Here is a 25,474-nt window from a genome sequence, read left to right as displayed (position 1 = left end):
TGAACCCTGAGGAGGACACACAGTCTGCCCTAAGGCCTACAGCTGGGCCTCTGACGGGATAACTGGTCTACCTTTTTTTTCCTTTTCCCAGAGCCTAAATATGGACCCAATCAGCTGAAATGAGATTACAAACTTCTTTTGCCTTATTTGGCAACCAAAGAGATGAGTTTCCCCCCCAACCTCTATGTTTCAAAAAGATCCAATAAGCAAGATCTTTAAATCAAGGAAGTTTAAGAAAGAGTAGTACTACTCTGAGAACAAATACAAAAGGGCACAGTACTTAAGTAAAAAGTCTCAAATCTATTATTGCCTCTGTTTCCTTAAGATGGAAAAACCAGCAATCCCAGGCACCTTCGGGGACTTTCCTGAGCAGCCCCTATAACAGTGTTGTCAAATTAATAGTAATTAGAATTACTGCTTAAACAACTTGTCATTTATACCTAATTACTACACACTACAATAAAAATTATCATGACAGATTCACTTTGTTGTAAGCTTTATTTAATTACAATCCTTAACTTCCACGGATTTTGTCTTAATAGTTTACTGACTACTTGTTACATTGTCTGTTCAGAACTGAAAACATTTAAGAAACTCGTAGTTCTGGGGCTGTATCAGGGGGTCTCTTTTTTTCCCCCATTTACTTAAAGCAGAGTGGGAAGGGCTCAGCTTGATGCCTTCCATCGTGGTCAATTAAGGCGGAGATCCTGCCTCCACACCCCCAAAAGTCCTGTCCCGCTTTTGGTGCCACCTCTGAGAAGGTGGCTTCTCAAAAGGGAATTAGCCGTGGGGTCCTGGGCAATGGGGGTGGAGGGGGACCCAGTCTCCTTACCGAGACCCCTGACAGGACTGTGTCTCGGGATGGGGTCCGGGCAGCACCCTGAACGCCGTGGCGATCCCGGGGGAGCCGCTAATGCTTCGAGCTCAGACCTGCCCCGCCGGACCTCGGCCTTCGGGGGAGCAGGGGCTGCGGAGAGCAGACCCCCCAGCCTGGCTGCTGCGGGCCTGCCTCACCCGGGGAAGATGCGCAGCCCCTCGGTCGGAACCGAGGACGTGGCCCGGAGGAGGGTGTCGCCTCCACACGCGGACCTGGTGCGGAGCCTGCGGACGGAAAGGGTGAGGGAGCGGCGAGCGGACCACCTTTGTGGGCCATGCGGGCTCTCGCGCAGGGCTTAGGACTGCGCTGGAGCCCCCTAGGGTCCGTGGCCAGTGACGCTGTTTAAAGCTGGGGTCCATATCAGGTGTGCTCTGGCCTCCTCTTCCCACGGAAGACCCATCCAGGCCCATCCGCTGTTTGCTGCTCCTTAACTGACCTTCCCAGCGTGCACGCACCTCGCAAAGCACCCCTATAATAGGCCGGGGCCAGCTTCTGCAGGTGTCTTTCCTCTCTCCTTTCCACGCCTATCAGCATTTTCCTTTCTTAGGTCCACCTCCTTTCCAGTCTCATTCTTTGCTTCCCAAGGTCACAATTGCCTCTCCGGATAAATCAGATTCATGCTAATATGTTAAGGGTATGAATAAATTCCAATTAATCCATCTCATTTGATTTTAATTTGGCAAACATTTATGAAGCAATATCATATACTGAGCCCTAGAGAAAAACTCAAATTTAAACAAAATATAGCCCCTCAAGACTTTACACAACCAGCAGTTTTTCCTCAAAGGAAATGTTTTAGAGTACCAAAATGAGATTTTAAAAATTTAATAATAGTGTATTTATGTTAATGCTCCCTGGAAATCTAACAAGCACATCGAACCCAACCATGATTTCATGATTACTATTGTTTTGGATGAAGCTAAAGAAGGTAATATGTACAATAAGCAAGTCTATTTAAAGAAAAACATTAAGTAAATAAAATAAATGACAAAAATCTGTACAGATAATGGACTCATGACTAAGTTTTAGGAAAACAGGAGCTCAGTAAGAGAGAGAGATGTGTATCCAAAGACATATGCCCCTGATGGGGAGACGGGGAGGGGGAAATGACTTCTGGCTTTTGGGGACAAGGAAGGCTTCTGGGAGAAAACGGCATATGAGATGGGCCTTCAAGGATCTCTAGGAGTTTTTCCAAGATATTACAAAGTGGAGGCCACCCCACATGGAGGAAACAGCACACCAGGCCACCCAAGTGATTGAAGTAAATGGGGCCCGAGGAGCAGAAATGGGACAAATGCTGGACAGTGAGGTTGGAAATGGATGATGAGGAGCTTAAAAAATAGGGAATTCCCTGGCGGTCCAGTGGTTGAGACTTCGCACGTTCACTGCCGAGGGCCCAGGTTCGATCCCCGGTCAGGGAACTAAGATCCCACAAGCCGCATGGTGGGGAAGAAAAAAAAAATTGGGGTTTTGTTCTTTTTGCCATTGTGACCTATGCAGATAATATATCAAAAGGAGCTTTCCTCAGGGCAGAGATCTTCATAGTGAGGGCGAGATCAATTAATGGGTCAGGAGATTGATTTGCTGGAATATGACCGGCATCTAAAATAATGACAGATATTAGTTAATATCAGAGTGCATCTTCTGAATAAGCACAAGTCGTGTATTGTGAAACTTTTGTTACCTAGTGTGCATTGAGTCATGATGTCAAACGGGTCAGAAAATTTGAAACGAATTGCCCCCGTGTGATGTCAGCCAATGAGGATCTTCGTGAACAACCTATTTCTGGTCACCTCTCAAGTCAGTGCATAGAGAGTTCAACAGTGTAGGTCGTACTCCGACCGTCACTTTGCCCATCAAACACTTTTTCAGTCTTCCAGGCTTCCATGAGAACTTTTCAGTCCTTGTCAGAGGTTATGGGGCATTTCCTGGTTGAAGGTGACTTTTTCCCCGACTGCGGCCAGGCCAGGTTTTGCTCCTTTGCTGATTGGGTTAGCCAGTTTGGAGCCTGCGGTGACCCAGGCCGTATTGCTTGTAGCTGGGCTGTGTTTGACGGGGTTGCCTCTGAGGCCTGAGGCTCCTCGTTGCCATCTCGGAACGGTGACGGGATCTGCAGCTCCTGGCTCGAAGTCTGTGCGGGCTGGCGTGGGATCAAGGCTGTGCCAGGTGGATGTGCGATGATGCCACTTCAAAGGAAAAGGCATGGCTTCAGGGACACGTATTTAAATGAGCTGTGGGAGAACGGGCACACAGCAGCTATTTTTTATTTGTATTAGAACTACCAGAGCCAGAGTTGCTCATGCAGTACTGGCTTTGGATATAGAAGATGAAGACTTTTTTGGCTCTACCACTCACTTCCTTGGGGACCTGTCTTCTCCAATCCTCAGCTTCCCCGCTGTAAGGAAGGGGCGTGACTCTAACGGTTCTGAGACACCTTCCAGCTCAGTTCTTCTCTATTTCTCCATCGCCTTGTTCTCAGTACAGGTATGTTGCTTCTGTTCTCACTCCTCCCTCCAAAGCTCGTGGCAAACTGAGCGAATCCATCCTGGCTTTTCCCTGCCAAGAGCCTCAGAATCCTTCTCAACATAGCACTCGACTGCTACAACTGATCAGTGCACACGTGCAAGGTCAGCTTTGCCATTCTTATTTGCTAAGGCTGACAGAAGCATTTCTCTTTTTTTTTTTAACCACTGAGAGGCCATGGAATCTACCCAAGCAGCTGGAAAAGCAGCAAAGTATTCATTTTAGATTAATTTAGAGAAGCAAGCTGGGAAATGCTTGGGTTGCTCCTTGCAGCCCATTTGGATCCTCTTAAAAACTTGTAGAGGGGACTTCCCTGGGGGTCCAGTGGTTAAGACTTCGCCTTCCAATGAAGGGGGTGCGGGTTCGATTCCTGGTCGGGGAACTAAGATCCCACATGCCTCGCGGCCAAAAAACCAAAACATAAAACAGAAGCAATATTGTAACAAATTCAATAAAGACTTTAAAAATGGTCCACATCAAAAAAAATCTTAAAAAAAAAAAAAAGTCTGTAGAAGCTGTAGAATGTCCCCATGGTGGGAAGTCTTTAATACTCACTGAATGAAGGAGGAGGTTTGACTCTTCAATTGTCACCGTACTTGCAACCATATAACATAAAATCATAACTAAAACAGCAAGGTAAAAATGCCTCCAAGTAAAGGGGAATTTGAGGTTCACTTCTAGGGGACTAGTCACTTGGGTTGAAACAATCCACTCTGATTTTTAGACTCTCCAGAGAAGAGACGTGAGTGATAGTGGACGTTGGAGGTCTGGAAATCCACACCCCTCCGGTCTACCCATCTGCCTGTGTTCTCTTGGGAGATGCCGCAGGAGCTGGCTGGGGACCTCTGGCAGAGGCGGGGCAGCAGAAAAGGGAGCTGGTATTAGGTCCTGGTGCCAGCACTTACTGGTTGTGGGAAAGTGGGCAAGTTAATTGAGCTCTCAGTGCCTCAATTTCCTGATCTGTGAAATGGGGACCATAATACTGTCTCCCTCACAGAGTTGTTATGAAGATTAATGGAAACATGCGTGTAAAGTATCCAGCAGCTTGTACAGAATAAGCTCAAATAAAGGTTAGATGTTAGTGGCAATGCTGTTTAAGGCTGCATTAGTTTAAAATGGAAGCCACCTTCTAATCTTCCTGCTCCTAAGATGGCTAAAAAGACAATCTTTTTTTTTTTTAAGCCTCATTTATCATGAGTTTGAAAGTTCCTGGCAGAATCACCCAGGCCTTTTTTTGACCCTTCTTCCTGTGGTTATGATCTTGTGTCACACAAGAAAAAGATTACTTTCACAGTCTAGGTTCACTGGAGAACTCCCTACAGCCTCCCCTTTTCCTCTTCATCAGGACAATCCACCATGGGAGCCCCTAAATTTCAACCCGGAGAACCCCTCAAATCTTCTGGTGTTACTATCTCTTTTAGAATCTTAAGACCACGGAATCGTAACAGTCTGTTTTCTGAAGCTATAGAGACAGACACTCAAGGAACAGATTTTCAAAAGGATACTTTATTCAATTAATTAGTCAATTCCCTTGTCATAGATGTGAAATTACCCCTAAACCATCCGGACTGAGGAGACTCTACAGTGAGAAGCAAAGAAATGTTGGGATGTAACAATAGGAGAGCTCATTTGCATTGCAAATGAGCAACCAGCAGGCAAATGAACCCTTATGGGAAAACCACTCTAATCATAAAAACTGCTTGCTTTCAGGGAGACTGCAGTGTAAGGACAAACAGAATCACAGCTCCATGAACCCTCTGCAATATAGGATATTAGAGAATATCCAGGTAGTTTTTTCTGAATATGCATTTGAATACAGCAAAATGCATTGCTGGGCAATAGACAGTATGTTTAAAACTTGACTCCACAACTGTGGACTCAATTATTTATGGCTGTCACTATAGCTATGATAGTTTGGAAATAGTCAGGGTTTTCTCTGTTTTTATTTGTAGGAAAACAAGTCATTCAAGCTTTTTAGTAATGCAATGTGACTGGCTGTCGATGTCAGTTACAAATTTTCAAGCCCTGCCAAACACAGGAGTACCCGAAAGGGACATATGTTTTCTCTGCTTTGTGTTCCAAATTTGCCTTAAAAACATGCAATTATGTGAAGGCCTGACTTATATTTTCAAGGAAGAGCACAATAATGGCTCTGTTTTGTAGCTGTGTTTCTCCAAAACGTATTTATATTGCTGCCGTTTCAAAAGAAGTTGGCTAATGATCACTGGATTTTTGCATTCCGTCACGACATATGAAAATTTGATTAGGGCTGTGAGATTTAAGAACTGATTTTTTAAGCGCAACAGAAATTTAGTTAACATCATTCAGTACTGCAGCCCTGAAAAGTCTTCTGTAGTTAGGGTTAGGGTTAAGGTTAGGGTTTTCATTCACTTCCTTATTTTTGTGGACAGTGGGAGGAGGGGAGGCCGGAAGCACGTGTATGTGTAACCAGGAGGCCAAGTTGGAATAGAATGACCAGGATAACAGAGAGCAAAGCTCAGAAGGTGCCCGAGGCTGTAGGTGTGTCATGAGCAAATAGGAGGCAGGCTGGGTAGGATATTTCGGGGGATAGAAGGATGGCTCCGGGGAGAAGTTGTGAAGGGAGAGAGTGAGGCTTTTTGGTCACATTTTATACTTAACTGAAAATTGCTGTAAAACCTTTCATAAACTATATAATCACTGGCTTTGGTTTCATGCCCTTCGTTACTATTATTAATGATGGCATTCACTTCACTCTCGCAGAAGCATTTCTAGTAAATTTAAGGAGAGAAGATGAATTAGTCTCTTTCTGGATTGGGGAGCCCCCTCCTGGGAGGTAGGAAATTTTTTGTTATTTGTTCTTTTTCAGAAATGGAGGTAGAGAAGGGTGAAAGGCCCATTTCACATAATAAGGTGGTTAGTGGACAAGTAATGATCATGGTATAAATTTCAGGAAATTCTGAAGCTAAGAGAAAAAGATATTCGGGGGCAGTGGAAGGATAGAAGTCTGCGGTAAGGATAACATATATGCAGTATGTTTTGACTGCTTTGTACAAATCTAGAGTCACCACTCTTTAGGAATATAAGTGTTTTTAGGAATATAAATTTAGGAATAAAAGTCTTATGTAATGTATAGACCCATAAAGTATACTGTGTATTTAGAATTGTAAAGGCTCAGAAAAATACAATATGAAAATTGAAATAATACCATGTTTTTCCCATAGTATTCCAACCTTAAGGGGAATAATTTTCAAATCCTTAAGAAGTTGTTTCACCCTCTGGAAGTCACATCTGGGATGAAGGATAAGAAGTCACATGCTCTGAGAGGCACCATCTTCTTGATAGGTCTCAGATTCGAGTACATTTTTCTCATACTTGTTGCGTGTGAGCCTGATATGAGCCTGGTATACTCTCACTGCTCTTTTGGATGCTGGAGAAGGCGTAGTCTAAGAAAATGTTGAATTCATTCAGTGGTAATATCTCTTACTGGGGAGGGGAAATGGCCCCTCAGTGTGATGGAATCATCTTTCACGTGTAGTCAACTATTGTTGGGGTCTTTCTCCCAGTCAGCTTTTTAAACATTACCTCCTGGGCTCAGGTCTTGCCAAAAGAACCCTACCGGGAAATTTTAAGTGGAAACTTCAGGTGGAGTGTGTTCCCGTTCTAGAGCTAGGTTTCCAATTTTGTTCCTGGGTGATAGCGAGTTAAAAAGTAATTATTGAGTCATTTAGGACAGAATTTGAAAGGTGCTTCAACTTTACAAAATTGTGGCTCTCCCAGGAGCTTCGGTGTCAGTCTGAGTTTTATGGTAAAGGCCGCCACCTTGGAAGCTTGGAGGTGGTCAGAGAGATCTCAGAAGATGATCCTATTGGGGAAATAGCCTATTTCCTCCTTTGCTATCTTCCTCGGGCCTCAGGAGATGGTGCAAGAACATCAGAGCTTAGCTCAGCTCTACCCACTGGTGACAGTTTATTCATTCTTTCTAAGCCAGAAGTTTAAGGATTTTCGTTTATAAAAGCCAAATTGTTGAGATAGTAGCTAAGAGACTGGAGGTGAGGCAGAGGCATTCTCTGGGGATATATTTATTGAGCTAAGGACAGGGGACTAAAAGGTAACCAAATTCCCTAACACCAAGGGTACCAAGAGCCTCTGGCCATAGCTTCCGAAAATTTACCCCAGAAAAAGAGGCCGCAGATCAGTTCCCCCAGGGCCTCCTCCTGGTTCAGCCTGCGGTGAGACGGACCAATGAGCAGAGGATGCACCACTCTGGCAGTTCTAAGGCACTGGACTCCTGACAGGGAAGAGAGCGTCTTTGGAATGTGATCTGGCAACATATTTTCACTCTCCCTTTTCTCATATCAGTCCCGTTCCTGATCTTTTCTTTCCCAAGTCATTGTCTATCCTCTCCTTTCCTTCCACCACCTCGCCACCTCTTCCTTCCTTCCTTTCTTCCTTCCAGCCCAGTTGACCCAAGCCTACCCCAGAACTTGGGGCTGAGGAATTGGCTGAATTGGAGTAGACACTGGGAACAATGACGGTTGGAATAGCCTAAGTGTTACTCAGAGGCTTAGCCACCCCATTGGCCTCCCATAGAGAGAGGAATTATGGGTTTCCAGAAATTGCATTTTATGGGCATTACTATTAGCATGATATGTTTTTAATTTATTTTCTTTTTGCTTTGATGAGATTGAACATCAAGTGACCCTTGAAGAGCTACAACACTTAAATGCACTCTTTCAGGTAGGAATTGAGCAGGTGAGCTTTCTAATTTGATTCTCTTTTTGATGGTTGATTTTTCAGTGAAAAGTACACGCCTTTTAGTTCCTATAAAACAGCAATGAAGAATAAATTCTCTGTAATTGTCACTTCTTAATGGAATTAGAAACAAAGTATGAATGCATCAGAGAAATGAACAAAAGGGAGAGCATGCTAGAAGTTGACAGAGTTCAGGTAGGTCCAATTAGACATTCCATTCTTTGGACTTTTACTCCCAGACTAAACAAAATGCAACTATGTTCAGAGCTAATTATTCTTTTTCCCTCCTAGGAGTATGAGAAGAGAGGAAGGCAGCTGCTGGATATGGAAACTTAAAAATGCATAATGAAGCAGAGCATGAGGTCACAGAAGAAAGTAAATGGGTTTTATAAATGTTGGATCATTGAAACCCAGTTAAAATTTCAACCATAGGAACCAATTAGGCTTAATGATCTATCTGTACAATCACTCTCAGCTCTGAACTGTGGTTTCTGCTAACACCCAGCTGACTTACTGAACAGTTCATATAGGAAAATATTTTTAAATTACTTAGTACACTAGGCCAACAAGATTTAGAGACTTTTCTGGAAAAGGAGAAAAAGGCTCTTATTAGATCACTGGTTATTTCCACGTGGGTTGTTTCCAAAGAGTTTGGACACTTCTCCCACCCCCAAACTGCTGGAATTAAGGATTTTAAATATTTTCTCTGCAGTCTTGTTCAGCCCAGTTTTTAGCCCAGAATATGAAATCTTATTGAATATCTTAGCCTGTTCAGGCTGCTGTAGAAAAAAAGAAAAAAAAAACCCATAAAATAAGATGAGAGGCTTATAAATAACAAGCATTTATTTCTTACAGTTCCAGAGGCTGGAACTGAGGTCAGGGTGCCCTCAGGGTCAGGTGAGGGCCCTCTTCCAGGCTGCAGACTTCTCGTTGGATCCTAGCAGGGCAGAAGGGGTGAGGGAGCTCACTGGGGTCTCTTTCGTAAGATCACAAATCCTATTCTTGAGGGCTCCACGTTCATGCCCTAAGCACCTCCCAAAGCCTCACCTACTAATGTCATCACATTGGGCATTAGGGTTTCAACATATGAATTTGGCAGGGAGGCGGGGACACAAAACTCCAAACATAGCAATGAACAAGGCTGTATTCATAAGATAAAATACATATGATAACAGGAGAGGCTGTTTAAGCTCTACTTGCTAAGGTTTCATGATTACATCTTAAACTATAGAAAAAAATTATTCAAGGTAAAGCACTATGATCTTGTCCCTGGAGTTTAAACAAAATCCCACCATTGTCAAACTGTAGGCTGATGAGGTCCCCAATGCCCCTTCTAAGTTACAAAGCCCTCGGTTTCCATGGCTCGAGTGGAAGTTTATGTGTGTTCAGAGTTTCATCTGCTGTGGAGAAGTGATCATTAAAAAACACCCATCTTTTAAAAATATCTACTCTGTATGCATAATATTAAACAAAAAACTATGGGGTAGAGAGAGGAGTGTTTTCAATGGATAAATTATCAGGTGTTTTAACAACATCCCAGATCTTTTTAGCCAAAGCAGTCTAATTATCTGCATTTTTAGCATGCTTGCCCCCCTAGTCAGTGATCTACTCATTCTCTTCTCCTCTCATTCATTCATTCATTCACTCACACATTCACTCATTCAATAAACATTTACTAGCGGCACAGAGTCAGTCAAGTGGGCTCTGCCCTCGGGGAGGTCAGAGCTGGCCTAGAATTCAGCCTGGGTGCTATGCAAGCATCTAAAGCAGACCAGGGAGGCAACAAGGTCTCCTGGAGGAGATGAACCTTGGGCTGAGTTTTCAGGGGCACAATATACAGGGTGAGTATTTCAGATATGGGTGCCACCTAGAGGAATGGGGGTCTTACACCAAACCTTGTGGTTCCCTTGGGGAGCAGAGAAGGTGATGCCCTATTTTCCTATTTCCATATCTTCCCACGTGCTGTTCCCTTGCCTAGAATGCTCTCCTCCCATTTTTTGCCTGAGTAATAATTCTCCCTGGATTCTGGTTTTTCTTATGTTCCCAGAATTTAGGACCATGCCTGGCCCATACAGATGTCCAATAAATGCTGTTGAATGAATGACTGACTTTAACGCAGTACGGTCACCATGGGCTCAAACGAGTCTGTCCGAACTTTCCTAGAAAGAAGTAGCTGCTCCTCCTTTTAACCTGAGAGTGGTCCGCAGTTTCCTGTAACACAGAATCTGTTTTCTGCACTGCATTGCTGGTTTGCTGTGACCCCGCTAGACAGCGAATGCCATGAGGGCAAGTAAGGCATCTTTCAGCTCTGAAGCTGCAGCATCTGACACAGGGCTTGGCATGCCATTGGCGCTCAATGAGTGAGTGATGTGAGGAGGAAGTGGTCCAGTGTCTCTCACATAATCATGCTGAGAAGGCAGCTCCCCAGGGCAGAGCCAGAGGCTGTTCATGCAGACCCCAGCGCCCCTTTAGCTCTGACTGATGGGGGAGGCTGCATCTCTCTGGGCAGAGCCACGGTGCTGCAAGGCCAAGGAGTGGCCGTATGATGGCCCATGTACTGCCCGAGGGCCCACTCCCACTGTGGTCCACAACGCTGCACGGCCCCTGCCTCACGCCACCTTGTCCGGAGCCCCAAGGTGCCCGGGTGGACCCACACCTCTCCCAGGCTCTGCTCTGTGGGGACAGGGGTGGTCTGGGTGGGCAGCCTGAGCCCAGGCAGTGATTGCCCTCCTCCTGAGCTTTTTTGTTTCCTGTTGCATCTCCGATCCTTGTCTCTCTGGAAGCCATCCCTCTAGCTGTTTTGGTCTGTTTGGACTTTCATTCCAAAAATATTTGTTACTTATTATGTGCATGGCATTGCCTAGTTGCCATGGTAATATCTGCGCTGGCAGCCACACCCAGGGGCGTGAGATGTCTCCTTTGGAGCATGACGTAGAGGGAACTGGGGCTGAGCTGAGTCCCACAGCCAGGGTCTCTCCTCACGACCCCTACACTGGCACTGGGTATCGACTCACCAAGGGGCAATGCCCTGGTGTCTTGAAATAAGGCATCATCTCATTTTTTCCATTTGGTATCATCACTGAGCAAAGGCAAACACCCCTGAGACTTATAAGAGAAAAGCCAACACCTCACTCCCCAAAATAGACATAAAACCTGACCATCTCTATTGAAGCTACCATTACGGAATCCTGGGGTTTGAAAGGACCTTAGAGGTCACTTAGTATATAACCACTTCAATGCATAAATTCTATTCTCTGCTAAGCCAGGAGCCAGCATATGCTTGAATACCTTCAGCTTGAGGGAACTCGATACTTTATAAGGTAGCCCATTTCAAGGTTGGAGAGCTCTGACCTTAAATTTGTTTTTTTTCCCTTTATGAGCTAAAATCGGTCTTTCTTGACATTCTATCCATTAGCCCAATTTCTAAGCTTTTGCACCACTCTCTGAGTTATCCATTGCACCAGAACAAAATTACCACAAACTCAGTAGCTTAAAACTACACATTTATTACCTCACAGTTTTTGTAAGTTAGGCATCCAGTCTTGGCTTAGCTGGATTCTCTGCTTCAGGGTGTCTCGTGAGGCTATATCAAGGTGGTAGCTATGCTAGGGTCTCATCTGAAAGCTTGACTGGGGAACAGTGCACTTCCAAGGACACATGGGCTTTGCCAGGATTCAGTTTCTTGCAGGTTGTTGGACAAAGGCCTCAGGTCCTTGCTGGCTGTTGGCCATTTCCACGTAGGCGTCTCTATAGGGCAGCTCATGGCATGGCAGCCAGCTTCCTCAAAGCCAGCAAGGGAGAGAGAGAGCCTACCAGAAGTTATGATTGGTTACCAGCAAGCTACTCAAAGAGAGGGGGTTTTGTCGGCCTGAATACCAAGAGGCAGGGATCGTGGGGTCCATCTTATAGTCTGCCTGTTACAGCCACACAGAAGAAATCTACTCTCTCTCCCACAGAAGGACCCTTCTAACACTTGAAAGTCATTTTTATGACTTGCGCATCTTTTTGTCCTGGCTACACCCAAGTGAGTCTCCTCGCCATCCCAACCATTGTCCTCGGAACTTGCTTTGCTGTGCATCTCAAAGTGGGGATACACTCAAAGATACTGATACACTTTGAGTTTCAGTATCTCAGACTGAAACTCAGTTCAGGCCTCTGGCTGGAACTGACCAGGGTGGAGTGGGACCCCCTGGGAACATATGCACTGGGAGACCCACAGCTCCTCCTACTAATTAAGGCTTGATTTCAAAAATAGACATTCTAGGAGCTCAGTCTCTTGCTGGGGAAGAGTTTTGGTGTCAGTGCACTGAATTCAGGTTAACAGTCCTATTAATGTTTTGGAGCAAACATTCCAGAGATCTTAGAGTAGTATGCATTTTTGAATATGAAAATTGGAAAAATGAATATTTCCCCCCTCCTTCTGTATCCTCTCGCCCACCAATCTAGTGAATAGTTTACTCTAAAAACAGATTTATTTTTTTCTCTCTAGAGTATTGAACAAATAGAACAACTTTTTGTGAAAATAGGCTATGAAGCAGTGGGCAGAATTCAGTGGGTAAGTTGGGCTGTGTTTTGTGAATCAGACTTGAGGTTGGTGAGGAAAATGTATAAAATGTTTGGTCCTGAGCCTTTCTGGAGTATTCTATGCCCCTCAGTACCCTTGCCAAGTTGAAGTTGAACCAAGGGGACATGCATATTCACAATTTTCAAGTTCTTGTAATGTCAGGGTATGCTTGGAATAGCTTAACTAGGAATTGCAGTAGCTCAGGCAAGTTCCAAGAAGGCGTTCCTAAAACCAGGAAATGAAGGCTACGTCTGCCACCTTACCCAGAAGCAAAAGTGAAACACCAGTGAGCAAGAAATCCTGTGAGCAAGCAACCCCTGGTGATAATCAGATCACTGACGCACGGCAAGTGTTTAGAACGGGGGCGGCCACAGAGTAATTTCTCAACAAATGTTATCACCATCGTCATTATTAATGTTTCCCAATTTGGGTTGTACGATAATGAGGAGCTGAGACATCTGCTTTTAAAATTCTCTGCCATTGTGCATCAGTATCCTTCCATTGTTCTAGGATGAACTAAGTTCTAAAACGACAAGCTGAGCAGCATTCACCTCTATTCAGACCTCGGGCCAGTGCCCCAACCAAAGCAAATACAAGTGTTTTCACTGTCATCTGATTTGAAAGGGAACAGTCGGGATTCCAGGAAAGAGAAGGGAAGACTCTAGTGAATTAGGGCTTTGGGGGAAGTGGAGAGAAAATGGAGATGTTCCCAGGCCCCGTAGGCACGCCCACCCCTTCCCCGGACCGCAGGTCTGCTTTTCCCTACGTGCACTGCTGAGATTCGAAATGAGGCATACATCCTTGTGGGTCGGAACTGTGCGGTCAGAGCAATGGGGGCTCAAGTCTCAGGCCAGCCACTTACTAGTTGTTTGACCTTAGGCAGATTATTTAACCTTTCTAGGCTTGAGTTTCGCAATTTGTAAAACGAGGAGAGCAACAGTACCTACCTTATCCAGCTGTGGCAAGAATGGAGGTGAAGGTCCACATTGCATGGAATAGGGTATGTGCTCAAACATCATCATCACCTTTAGACAGAGAGGCTGGGCAGGGAAGCGAGACACTGGGGAGCAGATTTCCAGCCCCAGCCGAACAGGCGCACCCCAGTTATTGGCCCCGAGTTTTTGGCAGCCAAGTTCACATCGATGAACCAATAATTATGTCAGGACTTATCCATGTCCTGAGGATAAAGAGAATTTTTGAAAGTCAGAAAGACAGTAGACGTTTAATGAATTTTCCTTTCTTCACCAGGATGGCTTCTGCACATACCTGCAGCTAGTGTATTCAGAGCAAGCTGGTGCTCTGGCTCGACAGAAAGAGGTTTCCTTCCAGCTGCCTGCTGTGCTGCAGGGGCTGTCGTATGGGGGTCCTGTGCTGCGCGTTCTCTCTGCGCCTGATGACACCTTAATCATGATCAGAGAGGATGGGGCCGTTTATTTCTGGTCCCCGCAGCTGAAGCTGAAAAGAAGAAAGCGGGTTTTTGTATGTGATTCTCATTTGATAAGGATGCTGAGTGCTCCAGTTTGATTTTATTTGCTATTTTAAACTGCTCCTCAAGTGGCATGATTACAGAAATTGTGTCCTTGAATATAATATATTCATGTTGGATTTTGCCAGTCTATGGAATGCAAATAAAATATGATCTCTATATGTAGTGCAAGATAATTCCTCATTTTGCTTCTAAATCAGATGGATGAATTACTCGTGATTCCATCATGTAATTTATCATATGTCTTAATGAATGACAAATGGAAAAGAATTTTCCATTTTTCTCCCTGTTAATGGTTATTTCAGTTTAGGTTGCTCTGTGAGGGTTTCTCCTTAGAGAACTTACAGAATCACAGAATCAGAAGTTCAGAAGGCAAGAAGCATTTGGGAAGTACACTTAGGATAGGAATAACAATACCTGACCCATTCCAGAATATATTCTATATTTAAAGTCTTTTATTATCTCATTCAACAAATAGTTGAGCCCTTGTCACTGCTCAGGTTCTGTGTTGTGTGCTAGGGGTACAGACACCCATTTCTGCCCTCAGGAAACTTATCATCCGCTCTAGAAGTTACAGCTAAACCATAACCCTCAGGCTGCCAGATAAGCCCGCTCTAGAGAGAGGGAATAAAGGTGGTTCTTCAAATCTATATAGCAAGTTCTCTATATAGGCAGACCCTGTTTTACTGCATCCCACAGATACTGCATTTTTTTACAGATTGAAGGTTTGTGGTAACCCTGCATCGAGCAAGTCTATGAGAGCCATTTTCCCAACAGCATTTGCTCATATTGTGTCTCTGCGTCACATTTTGGTAATTCTCTCAATAGTTCAAACTTTTTCATTATTATTGTATCTGTCATGGCGATCTGTGATCAGGGATCTTTGATGTTACTATTGCAAAAAGATTGCTACTCACTGAAGGCTCAGGTGGTGGCTAGCATTTTTTAACAAAAAAGTATTTTTAAATTAAGGTGTGTACATTGATTTTTTTTAAGACATGGCACACTTAATAGACTACAGCATAGTGTAAACATAACTTCCGTATGCACTGGGAAATCACAAAATTTGTGTGAATTGCCTTATTGCGGTGGTCTAGAACTGAACCCTCCCTCAATATTTCCGGGATACGCCTGTAGTTGAGGGCGAAAGTCAACTGAAGAAAACTCTATAGAGTGGCATGGACATATATACACTACCAAATGTAAAATAGATAGCTAGTGGGAAACAGCACATAGCACAGGAAGATCAGCTCGGTGCTTTGTGACCACCTAGAGGGGTGGGATAGGGAGGGTGGGAGGGAGACGCAAGAGGGAGGAGATATGGGGATATTTGTATATGTATAGCTGATTCACTTTGTTATAAAGCAGAAACTAACACACCATTGTAAAGCAATTATACTCCAATAAGATGTTAAAAAAAAAGAGAAAACTCTATAATGTTAAGTATGCATATTAAGGGCCAGAGTGGCTTGAGACAATGGAAATTGTCTTATCATTAAAAGGGCATATTTTTGTTTATTTCCACCCTTCAACCCTTTAGGACAAGCCCATCATTCGGAAGCCCAGGTGGGTGACGGATGTCACCAGCATGCCACAGTACAACAGACTGATCCTAGGGACTTGGTGAGTGCCTGCAGCTCTTCAATGGCTAAATGAATAATCACTGGGCTATGAAATTCATTTCCATGTGTGGGTTTACACAGACACATACCCATCTGTGGTAATAGGGTAAAGTATGAAGCCCTTAAAAAAAAGCTGCTGTGCAAAGAAAGCTATCACTTTGGCCTATTGCAATGACACTGTCCTTGCCTCAAACTGACGGGGCCCTCTTCTGGAATACTTCCAGAGTGAGAGAAAATGTTACCTTTTAGCGCCATTTATTTTAGATTCAAAATAATATTGCCACTTTATTGTCCGCCAAAATTCAGTCCAAAGTGATTTTATTTTTCAAAAAATAAAATCCACAGTAAAAAACAAACAAAGAAAAAACGAAACAAAACAAAACAAAAACCTATACTCACTGCTGGAGAGCCTTCAAAGAATGCGTCTCAGGCTGTGAAGGAAGATACTGAAGGTTTCCATCAATGGCAGCATAATGAAAATGAATGTGCAGCGTCCCGGGCACCAAGCAACCTCAGTAATGGGCCAAGGCAAGGGGGGTGCGGCTTGGTGCGAAGGAATTTTGGAAAACTCCAAAACAAGGTTGAAGCAAAAGAAAGTTCAACACTGGAGGAGGGTGAACTGTGATGGGGGCGGTGGTGTCCAGGCTGAGGAATTAGGCTGTTTAGCAAGGGGCTGGGGGCATGGCTAAGTGAAGGGGCGGAGCTTGAATGTGGTTCCCAACCGCCCTGTCTGACTCCTCCCACCTCCTCCGACTCCACCCAAGCCCAAACTTGCCTCATTTAGAAGCCCCTGGTTTCCTAGGCTTCAATCACCTTAGTGAACAGTTAATACAACCTCACATCCTCTGGGCTATTAAATACAATTAAGTTTAATGTTAAGTTTAATTATTAAAATATACTTATTAACATATTAATATATAATCTTATAAGTAATGTTAGTTATTAAAAAGCAACAAATTTGGATTTCTAAATTCAGCCCAGTTTGATTTTAAAAAGCATCCTCAGGAGTCAAGATGGCAGTGTGGGAAGACACGGAATTAGCGTCTCTCCACAACTAGGGTGCCTGCCTGTTGCTGGTGGGGGACCCTGACGCCCAGGGAGATGGGAGGAACCCCCAAGTGAACCGGTAGGACGTTGGGGGGGCTGAGGGGGGAGGAGAAGTGGAGGCCAGACAGGATCAGTGCCCCTGAGGCCAGGGAGATCAGGGAAGTCAGGCGGGAGGGACCCTCCGGGAGGAGCGAGAGAGGAACAGAAGGCAATCGCCTGGTCCACTCGGGCCGGGGAGCCTGCTGAGCTCCCAGGCTGGTACCCCCGCTCCAAAGCCCCCTCCAGGCCACATGGGTCCTGGGGGCATAGGAGGGAGGCTGGGGAGATGAGGAAAGACAGGTGGGAGGAGCCATCTGGGAAGAGAAGGAGAGGAGAGGAGGGCGTTAGCCCCTCCCACTCGAGCCCAGGAAGCCTGCTGGGCTCCCAGGTGAGGTCCCCTGCCCTCTGAGACCAGGGGTGGGGGGCACGCCTGGGCCCCTTCTGTTCCTTGAGCCTAAGCCCCATCCCCCACAGCCCCCAGGGCATTTTCCAGCCCTATGGGTCCTGAGCATTGGCCCCGCCCACCACCCAAACCTCACCCTTGCTTAGGCCCCACCCTCCACAGCCAAGGCCTTCCCTCCCCCTTTTTCTTTTCTTTCTTTCTTTTTCTTTTTTTTTCTTTTCCTTCCTCCTCTGTTTTACTATTGTGGTACTGATGTACCTTATGGTTATTGATTCATCTATATTTTTATTTTATATTCTTTCTAACATATCTGTTAGTTTCCTAGTCTAATTTTATTTTTTACTTTGTTATTGCTTTTTTTTTTTTTTTGCCACCCCACACGGCTTGTGGGATCTTGGTTCATGAGCCAGGGGCCGAAGCTCCTGTGGTGGGAGCACTGAGTCCGAACCACTGGACTAACAGAGAACCTCAGACACCAGTGAATATTCATCGGGGTGAGGTCTCACAGAGGTCCTCATCTCAGCATCAAGACCCAGCTCTACCCAAAAACCTACAAACTCCAGTGTTGGAAGCCTCAGGCCAAACAACCAGTAAGACAGGAACACAATCCCACTCATTAAAAAAAAAAAAAAATGAGATGGCAAAAAAATATGCCACAGAGAAGGAGCAAGGTAAAAACCTACAAGACCAAATAAATGAAGAGAAAATAGGCAATCTACCTGAAAAAAAATTCAGAGTAATGATAGAAAAGATGATCCAGAGTCTCGGAAATAGAATGGAGGCACAGATTGAGAAAATACAAGAAATGTTTAACAAAGATCTAGAAGAACTAAACAACAAACAAACAGAAATGAACAACACAATAACTGAAATGAAAAATACTGTAAAAGACACAAATACATGGAGGTTAAACATTACGCTACTAAATAACCAAGAGATCACTGAAGAAATCAAAGAAGAAATTTAAAAATACATAGAAACAAATGACAATGAAAAAACGACAACCCAACACCTATGGGATGCAGCAAAAGCAGTTCTAAGAGGGAAGTTTATAGCAATTCAATCTCACCTCAAGAAACAAGAAATATCTCAAATAAACAATCTAACCCTACACTTAAAACAACTAGATAAAGAAGAACAAAGAAAACCCAAAGTCAGTAGAAGGAAAGAAATCATAAAGATCAGAGCAGAAATAAATGAAATAGAAATGAGGAAAACAATAGCAAAGATCAATAAAACTAAAAGCAGGTTCTTTTAAAAGATAAACAAAATTGATAAACCCTTAGCCAAACTCATCAAGAAAAAAAAGGGAGAGGACACAAATCTATAAAATTAGAAATGAAAAAGGAGAAATCACAACTGAAACTGCAGAAATACAAAGGATTATAAGAGACTACTACAAACAACTATATGCCAATAAAATGGACAACCACGAAGAAATGGACAAATTCTCGGAAAGGTACAATTTTCCAAGACTGAACCAGGAAGAATTAGAAAATATAAACAGACCTATCACAAGTAATGAAATTGAAACCATAATTTAAAATCTTCCAAGAAACAAAAGTCCAGGACCAGATGACTTTACAGGTGAATTCTATCAAACATTTAGAGAAGAGCTAACATCCATCCTTCTCAAACTCTTGCAAAAAATTGCAGAGGGAGAAACACTCCCAAACTCATTCTACCAAGCCACCATCACCCTGATTCCAAAACCAGAAAAAGATATCACAAAAAAAGAAAATTATAGACCACTATCACTGATGAACATAGATGCAAAAATCCTGAACAAAATACTAGCAAACAGAATCCAATAACACATTAAAAGGATCAAACACCATGATCACGTGGGATTTATCCCAGGGATGCAAGGATTCTTCAATATATGCAAATCAATCAATGTGATACACCACATTAACAAATTAAAGAATAAAAACCATATGATCATCTCAATAGATGCAGGAAAAGCTTTTGACAAAATTCAATACCCATTTATGATAAAAACTCTCCAGAAAATGGGCATAGAGGGAACCTACCTCAACATAATAAAGGTCATATATGACAAACCCACAACAAGCATCATACTCAATGGTGAAAGCATTTCCACTAAGATCAGGAACAAGACAAGGATGTCCACAGTCGCCACTCTTATTCAACACAGTTTTGGAAGTCCTAGCCACAGCAATGAGAGAAGAAAAAGAAATAAAAGGAATACAAATTGTAAAAGAAGAAGTAAAACTGTCACTGTTTGCTGATGACATGATACTATATATAGAAAATCCTAAATATGCCACCCAGAAACTGCTAGAACTAATCAATGAATTTGGTAAGGTTGCAGGATACAAAATTAATGCACAGAAATCTCTGGCCTTCCTATACACCAACAATGAAAAATCAGAAAGAGAAATTAAGGAAACACTCCCATTCACCATTGCAACAAAAAGAATAAAATACCTAGGAATAAACCTGCCTAAGGAAGCAAAAGACTTGTACTCAGAAAGCTATAAAACACAGATGAAAGAAATCAATGACGTAAACAGATGGAAAAATATACCATGTTCTTGGATTGGAAGAATCAATATTGTGAAAATGACTATACTACCCAAAGCAATCTACAGATTCCATGCAATCCCTATCAAACTACCAGTGGCATTCTTCACAGAATTAGAACAAAAAATTTTACAATTCGTATGGAAACACAAAAGACCCCGAATAGCCAAAGCAATCTTGAGAAAGAAAAATGGAGTTGGAGGAATCAGGCTCCCCTACTTCAAATTATACTACAAAGCTACGGTAATCAAGACAGTATGGTACTGGCACAAAAACAGAAATATAGATCAGTGGTACAGGATACAATACCCAGAGATAAACCCACACACATGTGGGCACCTAATTTACGACAAAGGAGGCAAGAACATACAATGGAGAAAAGACAGCCTCTTCAATAAGTGGTGCTGGGAAAACTGGACAGCTACATGTAAAAGAATGAAATTAGAACATTATCCAACACCATACACAAAAATAAAGTCACAATGGATTAAAGACCTAAATGTAAGGCCAGACACTATGAAACTCTTAGAGGAAAACATAGGAAAAACACTCTTTGACATAAACCACAGCAAGATCTTTTTTGACCCACCTCCTTGAGTAATGGAAATAAAGACAAAAATTAAAAAGTGGGATTTAATTAAACTTAAAAGCTTTTGCACAGCAAAGGAAACCATAAGCAGGACAAAAAGACAACCCTCAGAATGGGAGAAAATATTTGCAAATGGAACGACAGACAAAGGATTAATCTCCAAAATATACAAGCAGCTCATGTAGTTCAATATCAAAAAAACAAACAACCCAATCTAAAAATGGGCAGAAGACCTAAACAGACATTTCTCCAAAGAAGATATACAGACTGTCAATAAACACATGAAAGGACGCTCAACATCACTAACCATTAGAGAAATGCAAATCAAAACTACAATGAGGTATCACCTCACACCAGTCAGAGTAGCCAATCATTTTTTATATTGAGAAATACAGAGAAAAGTTGATGGATTTAGAAGGAAGTGATTGAAAAGCAAACCTGTAGCTGAGTGTGTTCCCAGAGAACAAAGCCAGGCAGAGCCCATCCCCAGCGCCCGTCGTGGGCATGTGCGGTCCTGCCCTAGGTCCCACTCCTCCCCAGAGGGCTGCGCACTTGACTCCTCAGGAGGGCCCCCCACTCCGGGGGGTCGGGGGAGAGGGCATTGGAGCCTTTCCCTGCGCTGTGGGGCCCAGGTGCCCAGCCTGGCCCAGTGAGGGTGGCACATGATTGAGTTGTGAGTGATTGATTGCTTTTTACTCACACCATCTCGGAGAGTTTCCTGAAAGTGATATTTTGTGTTATCACTGCTTTCAAGAAAGGCCACTTTGATGAGAAAATAAAAAGGGCAGTCCTGAGAGGACTTGTGCAGGCCCAGCAAAGCGAGTACAGCTCAGCCTGGCAGGCCTGCCTCCTGCCTCTCCCACCCCCGGGCCAGACCCCAGCTCCCAGCATGGGGGGCGGGGCAGCAGGGCTGGGCTCCACCTGGGGCAGCTTGGGGACTCTGACGAAGGCAGGACTTTGTGGTGGACTCAGATCTCAGTCCCTTCACTCATCTCTGGGGACCTGGACAAGTCCAGTCTTCCTTCTCAACCTCAGGTGGCCCATCTGCACCACGGAGATGATAAGGCTGGCCTCACAGGGCTGTGGTGAAGATGAGACATGCGCCCTAGATGTAGGCGCTCACACTGCGCCCAGCAGAACAGGTGCTCCTCACAACCAGCACCCTTCCTCTTCCGGTCCCGATGTGCTGGGAGCGGCATGAACAATGCATGACCGCCCGCGGGCCTTCTGTGCCCTCACCATGGCCTCAAAGCTCTTCGGACCCCCTCCCACCTCACTCGCTCCCGGTCTCTGGAGCACCAGCCTCCATGGCCTCATTCAGTTACTCAGATGCCCTCAGCAGTTTCCCATTTCAGGGCCTTTGCCCTTGTTCCCTCTGCCTGAAGCACCACGCCCACCCCACCCCCACCTTTCCCTTCCGATCTTAGTTTAAATCTCACCTCCTCCTTATCTGACTATGCGCCCATTGACCCTGTTCATTTTCCCTATTGCACATGTCACGGGCCTATGAGTATAGATGGTGAATTCTTTGTCTACTGACTGTCACTAGACTGGGAGGGTAGGAACCACAACTGTTTTGTTCCCCACTGTAGGTCTAACACCTGTCACAAGGCTTGGCACATTATAGCTGTTCAATACTTCTTCTAAAAAAATGAATAAGCAATCAAAAACTGAGACTCTGACATCAGATCTCACTAGGATTTACTGGCAGGTGGTCTGAACTCTTTGTGCCTCAGTTTTCCTTGTCTGTAAAACTGGTAAATAAAAATAGTACCCAGCTCATTGGGTTGTTAGGAGGATTTCATGAGATAATACTTGTCAGGTACTTGTCTGGCACTCAGGAAGGACACTATAAATTCTGGTTTCCATTATCATGATTAGGTGAACTCTTGACAGGGGAGGGCTGAGTGCAGAGCACCCCAAATTAGCAAAGGTTCCAGGGACACTGTGATCCCAGGACATCATGAGGACCTTGTCCTGTCCCACCACTCTTGGGGCTTGGAGCTGGGGGGTGAGGAGGAGTCTTTTGCTATGGGCTAGGGATTCAGGGATTGAACACACAGGACACCCAGCCTCAAGGAGAGCACATTCTAGTGAATGTGAATATATAAATCTGCTGGGGCTTCCCCAACAAAATCTCACAGACTGGGTGCCTTAAACAATAGGAATTAATTTTCTCTCAGTTCTGGGGTCTGGGAAGTCCAAGATCAAGGTGCCATCCCCTTCTATTTCTGCTGAGGGCTCTCTTCCTGACTTGCAGACAGCCACCTTCTCACTGTGTCCTCACATGGCCTTTCCTTGGCGTGTATGTATGGGGGAGGGGCTCTGTAGTGTCTCTTCGTAATCCTATCAAGAGCCCCACCCCCATGAACTCATCTAACCCTAATTACGTCCCAAAGGCCCCGTCTCCAAATACTATCACATTAGAGGTTAGGGTTTTAACACACAAATTTTGAGGGGACACAAACATTTCGTACACGACAGTGAATATTTACTGACTTGGGTTGTATACTCTAACAAGTCACCCCTCCCTTACTGAGGGGTTCATTGGGATGGAGCCAGTGGTATTGGCCATGTACCAATCCCATCAACCAATGGGACTGTTTGTTGATGATGTCATTCTCTGAGAGCTTCTCTGTTGGACTAGGGGTGAGGTTCAGGGTACCCTGCTCCTCTGATGTGGAGACTAGTTTTCTCGTTTTGTCATTTGCCTTCTGATATTCAGCTTCCAGACACACCCAAAAGAAAACGAATTTGAGACAGCACTTATAACCCCCACAGAGTGGGCATGGGTATGTGTTGTGGGGTGGGTGGGATGTCTCTGTGTCACCCCAAAACCTCACTTAAGGATTGCTGGCTTGGTTTCTTACTGAATTCCAGCTAAGCAGCCAGAACATAAACTTTGCATTTTATCTCCATTTCATCTCACCACCCCCTCTCACACCCAGACCTAATCACTTACAGCAATATTAGAACCAACATGGTATTTATCATAATATCCTGGGAGAATAGTGTTCTGGTAAGTACAATGACAGCTAGTTACAGAGACTGAAGGCTCCAAGGAGCATTAATCATCGTGTCTGAGTGCATTTGTGGGAGCACATTGTAAACTAATTGCCATGTGCAAAACTCACTCTATTATTACCTTTAATATACAATTTCACATACAACTTCTTTTTTGTTGCTTTCACACCCCTGTAGACACACTCTAAGGTATGTCTCAGCCTTAAAACTCTTAGCTATAAAAACAAAACCGGAAGGCAAGAGAAATACTTTTGATGAGTGATAAATGTATCTGCCTAATAGAGCCCTTAGATCATAGAAGACGTTCAATAGCTATTTTTTGATTAAATAAATGAATATGTAAAAAATAAGTATTTTTTTAATCCCAGCTTGATTTACTGCTAATTTGTCTGCTAACCTAAGGCAAGACATTGCCCTCTTTGAACATAAAGTAAACTAACAATAGAAGAAGGGGGAAAAAAACACTATACTAAGGGATATGATATTACTACCCCAGAGGATTTCTTGGAAGAAAACTTTATTTTGTTGAGATACTTTCCTTCTATTCCCAGTTTGTTGAGAGTTTTTATCATAAAAGAATTTTGAATTTTGTCAAACACTTCTTCTGCATCCATTGAGACAACCATTTGATTTTTATCCTTCATTCTGTTAATGTGATGTATCACATTAATTGATTTCTGTATCTTGAACCATCGTTCATTTCAGTGTGCTGTTGGATTTGGTTTGCTAGTATTTTGTTGAGGATTTTTGTGTCTAGATTCATTGGGGATATTGACCTGTTGTATTCTTTTCTTGTGGTGTCTCTGTCTGGCTATGATATCAGGATAATGCTGGCCTTATGAAATGAATTTGGAAGTGTTCTCTGCTCTTCAATTTTTTGGAAGTTTTTGAGAAAGACTAGCCTTCTTTTTTTAAATGTGTGGTAGAATTCACCAGTGAAGTCATCTGGTCCTGGGCTTTCAATTCAATTTCTATACTAGTTATATGTCTGGTCAGACTTTGTATTTCTTCATTATTTAGTCTTGGTAGATTTTATGTTTCTAGGAATTTGTCCATTTCTTTTAGGTTATCCAGTTTGTTGGCATATAATTGTTCATAGTAGTCTCCTGTGACCCTTTTTATTTCTGTTGTATCATTTGTGATGTCTCTTCTTTCATTTCTAATGTTATTTATTTCAGTCTTCTCTCTTTTTGTCTTCGTTAATCTGGCTAAAACTTTGTAAATATTGTTAATCTTTAAAATAAAAACTCAGTTTTATTGTTTTTTTTGTTTTGTTTAATTCTTTTCTAGTCTTTGTTATTTCCTTCCTTCTGCCAACTTTGGGCTTAGTTTGTTCTTCTTTTTTTTAGTTCCTTCAGGTGTAAAGTACACCTGAATGTATATTCTGCTGCTGTTGGGTCAAATGTTCTATATATGTCTGTTAGGTCCATTTGGTCTATAATGTTATTCAAGTCCTGTGTTTCCTTACTAATCTTCTGTTTGGATGTTCTATCCATTATTGAAAGTGAGGTATCGAGGTTTCCTACTATTATCCTATTGCTATCTATTTCTCCCTTGTACTCCATATTATTTTATTTATATCTCTATTCCAGGCATTATCACCCTCTGCCTTGCATTATAGTCAGCTATGTTCATTCATTCAACAAATACTACAGAAGGACCCCCATGAGCCAAACACTGTTGTGAGTACTGGAAATCCTTCAAAGTACAATATAAATAAGATTTTCTGCCCTCAAGGAATTTTTGCTTGAACAGGGGAGTTTGACAGTAAGTGTTATAAATTGACAATAAGTGTTATGAATATACAAATGATACAGTATGTTGGAAGGTGATAAGTGCTATGGACAAAAAGAAAAAGTAACACCAAGGAAGTATGTGTGTGTGTTGGTGAGAATGGGTTGGTTGCAGTAATAAGTAAGGTAGTTAGGGTAGGCTTCAGTGAGAAGGTGACATTCAAACTAAGACCCAAAGCAAGCAAAGGAGTGAGCTGAGGAAGCCAAGGTGATACCAGGGAGAGAG

General features: G+C 43.4%; 1 protein-coding gene across 1 annotated transcript in view; it reads left to right on the top strand.

Annotated features, from left to right (window-relative positions):
- Nucleotides 1-861: 861 nt before the first annotated feature.
- LOC103007287 (WD repeat-containing protein 49-like) overlaps nt 862-25,474 on the top strand; it is a 110,716-nt gene continuing 86,103 nt past the window's right edge. The window contains 2 exon segments of the mRNA XM_057532717.1: nt 862-1,116; nt 15,725-15,807. Coding sequence (XP_057388700.1) covers nt 862-1,116; nt 15,725-15,807 — 338 coding nt within the window.

Source organism: Balaenoptera acutorostrata, chromosome 18, assembly GCF_949987535.1.
Source record: "Balaenoptera acutorostrata chromosome 18, mBalAcu1.1, whole genome shotgun sequence".
Taxonomy (NCBI): Eukaryota; Metazoa; Chordata; class Mammalia; order Artiodactyla; family Balaenopteridae; genus Balaenoptera; species Balaenoptera acutorostrata.
The sequence above is the reverse complement of the archived record's forward strand: the minus strand, read 5'-3'. Positions and strand labels throughout refer to the sequence as shown.